The sequence below is a fragment of the Aplysia californica genome, unplaced genomic scaffold, assembly GCF_000002075.1.
Source record: "Aplysia californica isolate F4 #8 unplaced genomic scaffold, AplCal3.0 scaffold00053, whole genome shotgun sequence".
NCBI lineage: Eukaryota > Metazoa > Mollusca > Gastropoda > Aplysiida > Aplysiidae > Aplysia > Aplysia californica.
The window spans coordinates 2,042,913-2,055,674 of NW_004797323.1; the positions used below are offsets into that span (position 1 = coordinate 2,042,913).

Consider the following 12,762-nt stretch of genomic DNA (forward strand, 5'->3'; position numbering starts at 1 on the left):
TCTCTCTCTCTCACACACACACACACACACACAAACAAACACACGCGCGCGCTTAGATATATTATACTACATAGTACACAAAACATTCACAAAAAAAGCAGACTCCGACTGGTACAAACTGTCCTACTTATCAAATAGCGACGTGTTTTTCTTACAGCGCCGACTTGTCCCAAATCCCCCACAATATTGGTCATGTAACATTTGCGTGTGAGAGAATTTCCCCTGCCCTCAATCCCAGATACTGTCTCTGATCCTCTTAACGAAAGACCCAAAGCTTGTCAAACTGTGTTGACTCATCAAAGGATGTAGGTAGACAAACGTCTTCTTACACTTACATCTACCAACGCACATTAGGGCATTATTCAGTGTAATAACATCATTTATTTTAATTGTCTCCATATCAGGCCTGTTTGTTTATGGTAATCAATCAGAAGCGATTACATCATTATTAAGTTGTTATTAGTAACAATGTCCCTAACACTGTCTATCTATCTATCTATCTATCTATCTATCTCTCTATCTATCTATCTATTTATTTATCTATCTATCTATCTATCTCTCTATCTATCTATCTATCTATTTATCTATCTATCTATTGCTGTTGTTCTTCAGCTCTTTACGATTATTATCATCATCATCATCATCATCATCATCATCATCATCATCATCATCATCATCACCATCATCACCATCACCATCATCATCATCATCATCATCATCATCATCATCATCATCATCATCATCATACTATAATGTTGTTACAAGTATTAGTGTTCAAGAGACCAGTCTGTTTATTTATCATTCTAATAATTAATTTCTCTCATAGGCTTACCCCAATTGGGTTGTTTAACACGGCTTGTCCTGCCTTAGAAAGAGAGTTAAAATAGATGTTTTACTGACTGGCTCATAGATTTCTTTGATGTAATCATTGTGCTATACGGCATGACGTATTTAAATCAAGATACCTTTACTGGTATTTTTACCTTTTGATCATTCGTGTCAGTATTTCCGCCCCCCTCCTTTCCCCCCCCCCCCCCACCCCCCCCCCCCCCAAATCCCAGCTTCCCTACCCACCTACCCCACCCATACCTATAAACTACGAGTTAAGAGATATATTAATTTATCTCTATGTTTACGTTGCCCTACCAGGGACAAACTCTTTACTAGGTTGTGGAGGATACAGACGACAGTAACAACTGTCCACTCTCTTAAATGTTCATCTTGTGAGCAATTTGTGTAGGTTTTACAAGGGCTTACGGGCTTGAGCCCCTCACCCCACCCCCTCCACACCCCAACTCTATCCCTTAGATAATGAAAGTTTCTTAAATAACGAAATAGGCAGTTGAAACCGCCATGATCGCACACAATGAACACACAGTTATCAGCTTGGCGGCTTGCCCGTTTATCCAATCACTGTTGTCACTGCTTACAACTATAGTAACCTAACAGCCAATCAAATGTCGTTAGGGCTCAGAAAGAATAAGCCAGTTCCCACGCCCGTCTTTAATGAAACTCTTCCTGTAAAAAGGTAGAAGACTTTAAAAAAATAACACTGCACAGAGGGCTCACGCTCTCCCAGCCCTGACAATGGGGTGAAAGTTTACGACACACTTTCCCCAGTGACACAGATACCTATGCACCCATTGGGCCTTTGTTATGCGCGTTCTATTTTCCGCAACAACACAACCCAATCCACCTCATTCATACACGATGTGTGCTTGGAGAGCTGTGTGTTTGTGCAGCTGAGATTTAACCGTTGTTAATGACATTAAACCACTTTTGAGGCAACTTTTTCTTCAGACAAAAACTAATTAGAGAAATTTGGAGGTGAAACGGCTTCGTCCCCACCATCCAGAAGAGCTTAAATTTAACTAAAAACAAAGAGATGGAAGACAAAGGTGACTCTTGTCGTTTGAATGGTTCTCAGAATGCCGTGGCTCGCTGTGAGTATAGAAAAATGATCACTGTTTTGTTCTTATTGCTTGCTTTTTGGTGGTAAAGAAGTGAAAGAAATCTAAGCCCCTCCCAAATCTTGGTCCACCCACCGCCACTGGTTTTACATAGTGCCTCTCGAGACACCGTTAAACCTGCTTCTTTTATTTTAATTCTTTTTTTGGGGGGGTAAGTGTTTTACGGCGCTCGCAACTGCATACATGTATTAAGTTCATATGAGCGCGCAGGACACATTAAACATTTTCTGTTCGTAGGAAATTTAGAATCTTGCGCGGGTGGTGGCCGAAGCCTGTTGTTCTCGATTTTGGATCACCAAGGGATTTTTAACGTGCGCAATTTGCACTCGGGACCTCAGATACTTTCGAAGGGGCGAAGGCTGACTTGTTTGACAGGGTAATCAAAGTGAGATGGGACTGGATAGGGCCTGGAGCTTAGCGTACAAGAAACCATGCAGTGTACTCGCTAGCGGCGTGGCGAAACTGGAGGGCTGACTGTAGCCTCGGTGTGCATGCGGCTATGCACGCAACGCAAGGGAAATGGTAGAGAAACACACCCACCCTCTCCCCTTCTATCCCCCCTCCTCTCTCTCTCTCTCTCTCTCTCTCTCTCTCTCTCTCTCTCTCTCTCTCTCTCTCTCTCTCTCTCTCTCTCTCTCTCCCTGACACACACACACACACACACACATACACACACACACACACACACACACACACACACACACAAACTTTATAGCTTAGCACTCATTAATGTAGAACATCCGATACATTGCCTCCAATTACATGTACTTGGGGTGAACTATCATCGTCGAAGTTCAAATGCTGATCATTTAATAATTTGATACACTGCCCCTTCCTTACTATTCAGAATGTCGCAGAACATGAATGGGCTTTAAATATATCCGCACTTGTTCTAGGTGTTGGTGAGAAACATGAAACAACAGAAAAATGCAGATCTTGAATTTGGATCTAGGAGTGACCAAAACGAAATTTTTTTTTATCAATAGGCCTATGACTACAATGTTTCCTGGTAAAACATAAATATAGGGAATACTTGAAGATAGAAGTTAGAGATTTGGTAGTACTGCTTGGCATTAATCGGAGAGAAAACATAGATCTAGCCAAAGGAAAAACAAACTGAGTATGTCGAAAAAGACAAGCATGATTTTTACATTGATCGAGTGTCTGTAGAGCAGAAAGTTACCATTACTTTCTGGTCTTATTGTAGAATTCTAAGTGAGCTGGGCATCAGTTTCACTTTGGTGTGATAAACCATAAAAATGTTTTAGTTTGCTGAAAACATGTAAGAGAATACAGAATAATTGGCTTGCAGCGCAGTTAGATATCAAAGAAGCTGTTGTGGCAATACACTGGAGATAGATCTAGTAACTTAATATTAATTAATATAATATGTAAAGGGAAGCATGCCAGTTTGTCACAGACCCACTTTGTCACAGGCCCACCCCGCCTCGACTGTGCCCTGCAAGATTGAAGTTATCACTGACACTCTCAATAAGAGTAAATGAATGATTGATTGATAGTATGAATTGAATTTTATTTTTCTTCTGTTTTTAACAAAAAGAACATTCCTTGTTGAAATATTACAGAGTAATTTGCTTTCATTTGCATACAAAAAGGAAGAAATATGAACAACACAAGCTGAATTGATAAAAAAGGGACTGTTCTTTACAATACCAATTTGAATGTGGAGAATAAAAAAAAACTTAAGTTACGACTACAGTGTTAAAGGGCTGTAACTATGACTGTCATCAAAACTTAGATCTAAATGTTTAAATGAAATTGTGTCAAACTGGGCAGCCCCCTGTGAAAGGTACCATATCGAGTACTTGTCTGTTGGATAGGCCTACTTTTTCATCAAAAACGTAGTAAACTTGTGCAAAAAAGAACATTTAAACGAGGAAAATAAAAAAATAATATTTAATTTAATCTAAAAATCAGCAACACTCATCCATTGGAAAGTGCCTTTATAGTTTATATATATAGGTCCTACAATCCACTCTAATGTTGTGCTGCCTTTGTTGATTTGGACGAGAGCTTCGTTGCCTCCCTACTCGATCCACAGTGTTGACTGTTGCTCTTGCTCTGAACGGCAAATCTTTTCAGGAAGATGTTGGCAATGCATGTGAGGGTTTTCTTAGACAAAACGAGATCTAAGTTAAAAGTGTCCACAAATCGTCTCATGATTGTAGCCAACCGAGCTCGACAGAGTTTTGAAACTGAATTTGTAAAGAAGTGAAGAGCTTCAATTGAATCATACTCACTTGCAAACAGGTGCATATAGATGCAGCAACAATGTATAGATCCTTTACGCTGAGAGCTGAGGATTGTGAGCTTTATTTTATACTCATCCGTTGCAACTACACCATCATATGTTGTTGAAATTTTTAAGAAATGACAAAGTTTTTTCTCGAAAATTGCTCATGTTTGCATTGCAAGGCAAGTCAGCGGCTTCAATGTCCATACTGAACTCCGACCTCTGAAATCACTGGTGGAGTTTTGTGTTGTTCTTGAATGAGCAACATTACGCAGTGTAGATGGGGGTACACTAGGAAAAATACTGGGAGGAACAGCAGGACATGGATACACCTAGATTTTCTGATCAAAGGAGCACCGGGTGGTCAGTGTATAGATCTACTGCAAACGCCCAAATGCCTTGTCACTTCACTGTGTTTCCAGTTGTGCCTTGGTATGCTGTCTACCCACTTCTTACATTGCTTGGGGTCAGTAGGAAAGGACTACACACTGACGTCATTGTTCGATCCTCTTTTACTATCATACTTTGAGGAGCATCCATATGGAACACTTTTTTGTCATGATAGCCCTTGCAGACACACTAAAACACACTGTTTATCCGTCAGAAATTCACCTTGTAGGCCTACACATTCAAAACAAACCTCTATCTTAGTCTTAGTATAATGTTAGAACACAATGTGAAGAAATTTTACTGTATAAATACCGGTACAAGAATAGGCAACAAGTACCGGAAACAAGTGCGTTGCGTTAAATGCATGCACACGCACACTAATAGGCCCACTACACACGACACACAAGGTAAGACAATAGGCCTTGCACCTAATTGAGTAATTGAGTTTCGCGCGAACAATGCAGCGAGCGAATGGCACCCGAGAACCCAGCCTCACAGATTCCTGCCAGAGGGGGCTGTCGGGACGCATGGTTTCTTGTACGCTAAGGCCTGGAGATATCATACAAGAATCGTACTCGAGGCGGCAACGATTGGTTGTGAATGAAAACAATAAATCCTGAATTCATGTTGTATGCATGTTCAACCGCTAAAAAAATCAGGAAAGTATTTCATTAAATATTTATTTCAACAAACATTAAATTTATTTTTAGGTGTGAATACACAAACACAAAGCAAAGAAGCAGAGATGTCACTACTACAGTATGTATTACCAGTGAGACTAAACTCTTTAGTAGAACATGACAATTATTATTTTGTTATTTCACATTTGGCTGATTTTGTCTAGCGTTTCGCGGCCAGGAGCTGGTGTCAAAATCGAGATCACGATCTGTTTATAGGACGGTAAAAAGTCGAGAAAAAAACAAGCACTCGCAGCAGTCAAGATATTATTAGGAGTTAGTTCCCTTCACATCTGTGAGGTAGACTCAACCAGTAATAGTTCGCTTACATAATCAGTGCTTGTGACTGCTTATAACTGTGGCCCGAAAGGGGTAAATAGGGTATGTGTCAATAGAACAGTTTTGACTGTTGCACACATGTTCCCTTCAACTCTTTTGGTAGACTCTTCCTGCCTCATTGTAAGCTTACTTAATCGAAGCTAGCGCCTGCTTATAAAGAGGCACGTTTGGGGGGGGGGGGGCAGGCTATTTTTGTGGCAAAGAAACCGTTTTGAATGTAGGCATACTGTTCATTGGTGATTATGAGCGTCTTTTTACATTTAATTCATGAGGTTTACGTCTATGGGTGAATTTTACTGTGGCAATGTTTTAAAATTAGGAAGGGAAGCAGTGATTATTTGATTACATAGACGCTTCGCCACTGGGCCCTTATCCAAGAACGCTAGGTGTAGATCTTATCTAAAATAAAATCAGGAGTGTGGCTGAAAGACAGCAGTAATAAGGAGCCAAGGAGTCACAGTAGAAAGGCTGCAGAAAGATCCAGGTGCCCAGGGGGGGGGGGCAAAGGAGGTGAGACGAAAGCAGATGACAGAACACTTTTAGAGTTCTGGAAAGGATGTGCAAGGAGACGGTTTTACCGAAAAAATGTTCCATGGCTATCCGGATTCGATCCCTGGACCTATTGAATGAAAGGCGAGCACCTACAGCCTTATCCCTAGACCACGAGAGTCCCCTTTTCCTTGAAATTACACGCTTGAATATTTTAAAAGTGGGAGCGTTTTCTGTCATACATTGATTTGCTTTCTGGTTTTTAAATGGTGACGTATTTGGCTGGATAAGCCTTGGGGGTTTGAAAAAAAGAAATATTTGTGTGCGTAGGTGGGAGAGAAAGAACGAGAGAGAGAAAGAATGCGAGTGAGAGCAAGAGAGAGAAACAGACAAACAGACAAACGAAGATAGGAAGGTAAATAGAAGACGTGAGATTTGGGGAAGTATAGGAATAACTGTCTTCATGGAGACTAGAAATGAAAATAACTTCATAAGTGCTGCAGTGGTCAAGATGTCTTTTGTTGGTACACTTGAGAATCCTTTCTCTCTTCAAGCTGAGAGAACACTTATTCGAATCGTAACCACTCGGTTGTTTCATTAAGGTAAAAATAATTTAAAGAGATGTTGCATTGCGATTTTTTTAAAAATCCGTGACTTTGGAAAAATATGCTGTGGGTGTGCGTGACTGCAATATTTACTCTCCACTTTTGTAATCTTTCATCCACTAGCCACGTCTTGCTATTAATTTATTTCAACATCGCACGCGTCTTCCCATGCGCTGAATAGTTTCCACCCACCACTCCCGTTTCCCCACTTAAATTGTCAAGACCTTTTAGAACTCGTTATCCATAATTAAATGTTTGATAAGAAGCTAAAACAAATTTGTCCTTCATTTTTGTTTTTACAACTGCAGTATTTTCCGACTCGTATTTTGGGATTTCGTTGCGTCCACCCCGTTGTCTCATTAGTGTGGATGATAAAAAGAATGATGGAAGGGGTTTAATATTTAATTGAGTTTACTTAGGATGAGCTAACATTTAACAGCTATGTTCTTTGCTTATTGAAGAATCCGTCAGAGCCAACAATAATGAAGCAAGAAAAAGCAAAAGATCCAAACAGTTGATTGAATTGTGGTGTGCCGCAGGTTGCCATTGAACCAGCAGCATTTTATCATTTTGTTATGTAACACTTGGCCTTTTTTTGCTGCCGCCAACGGAAGACATGCGTTCGTTTACCGTGTGAGAATGTTTTGTATCCAGTACAACCTTTTGTACCTGTTTTGGGTTGGTTTGTTTTCTAGTTTTCTCCGCTACTCCTCTCTCAGATTGGTGGGTGGACATAATACTCGGAGGTTTTGTCTTTCACATACTGTTGATAATACTACAACTATTATTACCTCAGCAGCTGATATTGTAAGAGGGTATTCTATTCCCACACCATATCTTAACATACGATACTTGACACCACGTTGGCATGAGCCCAGAATCTTGCCTTTGTCATTCCATCCATCCATCCATCCATCCATCCATCCATCCATCCATCCATCCATCCATCCATCCATCCATCCATCCATCCATCCATCTACCCATCCACACATCCACCCATCCACCCATCCACCCATCTATCCATCCATCTATCCATCCATCATCCATCCATCCATCCATCCATCCATTCATCCAGCAATCCATAGTCACTGTTGACCACACTGATGTGACCACGCTTTGCCATCAACCTACTTTTTCTTACATACTTCGTCTCTCAGATCCAAAACACTGATGAGTTCTGGGAGTGGGCCAAGACCGGCCTCATCAACGGCCTCCTAGCTGGCTCATACTACAACAACTACCCTCCTCTGAGGCTGAGGGCCTACATTAACGACAAGGCGTCTCGAATCTTGGGCCATGCTGTGATGCGTCAACATCGCATCTTGCCAGGTAAGTCGTACAGGCCCCTGACCATTTAACAATCTTTCATCATCATCATCATCATCATCATCATCATCATCATCATCATCATCATCATCATCATCAGCAGCAGCAGCAGCAGCAGCAGCAACAGCACAGAAGCATTAAGCAGAACCACCAGCAGCAGCAGAAGCATTTTGATTGTTGTTCCGTAGGAACCCTCATAGCTTCTTACATTCAGGAAGAGAGGTGTCTCTTGACTGCATATTAGTTTTCAGTTTTCAAAATCGTCTTCACAAAGTTAAAAAAAAATGAAATAAAATAAAACAACAATAAGAGAAAAAGAATAGGGTCCCTCATTATTCTTATCTTTCAACCACAGAATTCTACACTTATAGAACGGGAACTGTACCACGTGACCTGTGAGGAATTGAAGACCGAAAACAATGGCGTCTTGAGGGCATTTATCGTTTTCGGAAGTAACCCTATAGCTTTTAAAGCAAGAGCGGCTTTTACAAACGAGTGAAAAGTGGAACATTTACTGTCCAGTTTGTAATTTTGAGTTTCAGAATTCACTGTGCAACTAGAGATTGGAATCATGGTTTTAAATTGTTGTGTTTTTGGGTGCAACAACAGAAAAAGCAGACATAGAGAGTTTATAAATATAAGATCTACAGTACAGAACTACTGTGAAAAAATTCGTAACACGGATGGGATTGTTCACAGCACTTCTAGATCTAGCTTCCCACACACATTTTGCATACGCATATGGCCTACGTTGTTACAAGAAATTTGTTTTACACTGAACATGTTTTTTTCACTAGATCTAGATCTAATTAATGTTCTCAAAACATGCGTTCAATAATTAGCTTTATGTCGCCAGCAAAAGTAGAAAAAAGGACGGACTTGCTTTTAAAAGAGATTGAGCTCCAGCTATAAACTTTTTAAAAATCTGTAGAAACCATTGACTGGGATTTTTTTTTTTTTTATATTGGGGTAGTATTTATTAAAGAATTTTCTTAAAAGAAATTTCTAGAATAATATAGAACCTATAGATGCGTACAAATGTTTGGAAAAAAATACTCATCGGTTAAGACGAATTGAATATAGATCTAAGTCATTGTGTAAAAGTAGGAGAATCTAGATCTAGATCTAGGTGTTCGATAGTTCAGTAGCTAGATATTTGATAATCAGTTGCGCATCAAATTTTTGACCGCACGCTACAGTAGTAGAGATAGCGTATTATTTTCATCTGAAACATTAATTCCCGCATCCATATACCTTTTTGGGACTTTATAAGCACATGTAGTCCTAGATCTACTTTAATTATGTTACTTTCATAATTGTTTTTGAAAGCATTTTCAATTCCTCTCACTTTCACTTCCCACGCGCGGGCACATATAATTATGATTATAATTTAAGATTCCAAATCTGACGAATGTATTATTAAATAGCGTATAATGCTGAGTTAGTCAATGCATTGCAATGCGCGCTATTATCAATTAATTGAATTGTAACAGGACTTCGATTTCATCCGTAACAAGACAACACTTATTTTTTCTTATACGTGCTCAAAAATGTGTGTTTATTTACTATGTGCGGGGATTAAAAATTAAAGATTAAAAATTCCAGATCTGACGAATGTATTTATAAAATAGCGTAATAGTGCTGGGTTAGCCGATGCCTTGCGATACACTTTTTTATCAATTAATTGAATTGTAACAGGACTTTGATTTGATCCGTAACAAGACAACACTTATTTTGTCTTATTCGTGTTCAAAAATGTGTGTTTGTTTACTGTGTGCGGGGATTAAAAATTAAAGATTAAAAATTCCAGATCTGACGAAGGTATTTATAAAATAGCGTAATAGTGCTGGGTTAGCCGATGCCTTGCGATACACGTTTTTATCAATTAATTGAATTGTAACAGGAATTCGATTTGATCCGTAACAAGACAACACTTAATTTTTCTTATACGTGTTCAAAAATGTGTGTTTGTTTACTGTGTGCGGGCATTAAAGATTCCATGTCTGACGAATGTATTTATTAAATAGCATAGGCCTATAGGGCAGGGGTGGCCAACGCATTGCGATACGCACTTTTATCAATTAATCGAATTGAAACAGGACTTCAATTTGATCCGTAACAAGAGACCACTTATTTTTTCTTGTTCGTGTTAAAAAATATGTGTTTGTTTACTGTGTGCGGGGATTACATGGGGACAAGCCCATCACCTCAACATGATCCAGGGTATGGGGATACATTTTTCTCAAAATGCACACAGCTCTGAAATCCTTGACCAATGATCACTCGCCATGGAACTCTTTCTGTTGTGACTGTAGACACAAGTTTCTTCATTATCATATCTGAATGAGCCTATCATTCATGCATTAGAAATCACACTCCCAACACACAGAAAATGACTTTGAACATATATTCAGGAAACATGCCAGTTCCACTCTTGTTTACTTTGTTTTGCATTATTGGCTTTTATGTGTAAACCAATATTTTGAGGCCTTTTCTGTATTTTTGTGTTTTTGGCAGCATGTACAATAGGCCTATGTATTTTATGTGCAACCGACACATTCTCCAATCTCTTGTATTTGTTAGACTCGCACGTGCTTTAAACAAAGCATGTTGTTGTACACACTACTGATGCAAACACAGAGATGATATTCTTAAAGTGAGAAATAATACATTTCCTCAATATAAGTTCAAATTTAATTATCTCTTTCTAGAGATCTAGATCTATCTAGATTCTAGATCTAGATCCCATCCCATCCTTTAAAAAAAACAAAAAACCAACAATACAAATACAAAAATATTGTAACATTGCCAATTATGACATATTGTTGGCAATAAAAATGTACTAGACTATTTCACTATATTTCCTCTTCGAAGAAAGTTTTAAAATACTGATGTAAGGTGTCTTCCAAGCCCTACCACTAGCATCAGCGTGCATAGCAACGCGAAGCCTCGCTGTGTGGCGCAGTCAAATGTGCCCTCAACTGGCCGCCATGTTTTAGTTTCAATTCCTCACAGCGAATCGGCGATCGCGAAGAGGGAGTTCCGCTTCTATAAGTGTAGAATTCTGTGCTTTCAACCGAACTCCTCAAAACATATTCGTGCTTCGCATGTAGACCTTTCAGAGAATAATAATCATCACTGCTTTGGTTGCAGGTGGTTGTCAGGTGCCCAGCTACTTCAAGACCATGATCCCACAATGCAACACGCTGTATTCACTTGCCAACCAGGAAGACAGAAACTTTGAGGTGGGATGGGAACGCTCACCAGCCAGCAAGGAGAACCCTTCGAACCGGTCTGAGTACGAGTGGACGTCTGCCGAAACCTTGAATGGATACCCTTATTGGGGGCTCCTCGGGGTATATTCTGGTATGTGCATTTGAATTTTCTAAAGCTATTTGTAACTTAAAAGCTTTTTTTTGTGGTGATATTTCTTAAATTAATAGCTGTGCATTCTTGACTTCTGTTAAAAGCTTTGGTTGTTTTAAAAAAAAATTGTATTCCTTTCTTTTCAGGTTCAGATAGAATACCCCCCCCCCCCCCCCCAAACCCTCTTCTGGTGCCTTGTACGAAAATGCAAAGGTACCAAAGCATCATGACAAATTTGATTGCGGAACTGCTGATCTTCTCTCTACTTTTGAGTTACGCAATTCCAAATATTCAGATTGCACTTTAGCCGGTGTGATATGATCTGGGTATAACTACAACCTGCTCCATAATATTACATCTTTGCAACCAACCCCCCCCCCCCCCCCCCGCCCAAATAAAAAAGGTGGGCGGGGTGGGGGTGGGGGACATAATATGTAATGAAATATAGAATAAAATAAAATAACAATTTTTTTTAAAAATACGGTCTTTTTTTTTAGTGGATTAGAGGAACTTAAATTATTTCCCAGCCTGTGTATAGCAAATATAAACCTTTAAATGGCCAAGCAATGCACCCTCATAATTCTATGCTTAGATATAATATTCACATGATAGTTTTTGTATTGTTTAAATATCTGATTTGACCGCAAGGTGTTCTTCTTTTTTCCTTAACTACTGACCAATGATCCACTTTCATTTTGATTGGGGTAAAAGATAAAACGAAAATATCGGTATATGGTGCCTTTGCAGGTGGTGGGTACGTTGCACATCTGAACGGCTCCAAGGCGGCTGTGCTGGAGACTGTGAGCCGCCTGGAGAGAGAGAAGTGGGTAGACCGATACACCAGGACAGTGTTTGTGGAGTTTACGGTGTACAACCCGCAGGTCAGTACGTTTGTTTGCCCATTTGTCTGTGTTTGATTCCCCCATCTCTCGTCCTCTCTTTCTCTCTCTCTCTCTCTCTCTCTCTCTCTCTCTCTCTCTCTCTCTCCCTCCCTCTCTCTCCCTGTGTCTCTCCCTCTGTCTCTTATTGTCTCTTTGTTGTCTATGTCTCCCCAACCCCTGTCTCTCTCTCTCTCTCTCTCTATCTCTGTCTCTCTTTCTCTCTCTCTATTTCTCTCTCACACACATACACACATTCACACACACACACGCACACACACACACACACACACACATACACACACACACACACACATGCATACATACATACATACATAGACACACACACACTTTCTCTAACTCTCACTCTCTCTCTCTCTCTCTCGTTGTGTCTCCTCTCTCTCTCTCATTCTCTCTCTCTCTCTCTCTCTCTCTCTCTCTCTCTCTCTCTCTTCACACACACACATA

At 39.9% G+C, this 12,762-nt stretch overlaps 1 protein-coding gene across 1 annotated transcript in view; it reads left to right on the top strand.

Annotated features, from left to right (window-relative positions):
* The window catches only part of LOC106011096 (polycystic kidney disease protein 1-like 2), a gene marked incomplete at its 5' end in the record, with an annotated part of 32,676 nt that overhangs the window by 9,095 nt on the left and 10,819 nt on the right, over window positions 1–12,762 (top strand). Inside the window, 3 exon segments of the mRNA XM_013079493.2 lie at window positions 7,882–8,053; window positions 11,204–11,416; window positions 12,164–12,297. Coding sequence (XP_012934947.1) covers window positions 7,882–8,053; window positions 11,204–11,416; window positions 12,164–12,297 — 519 coding nt within the window.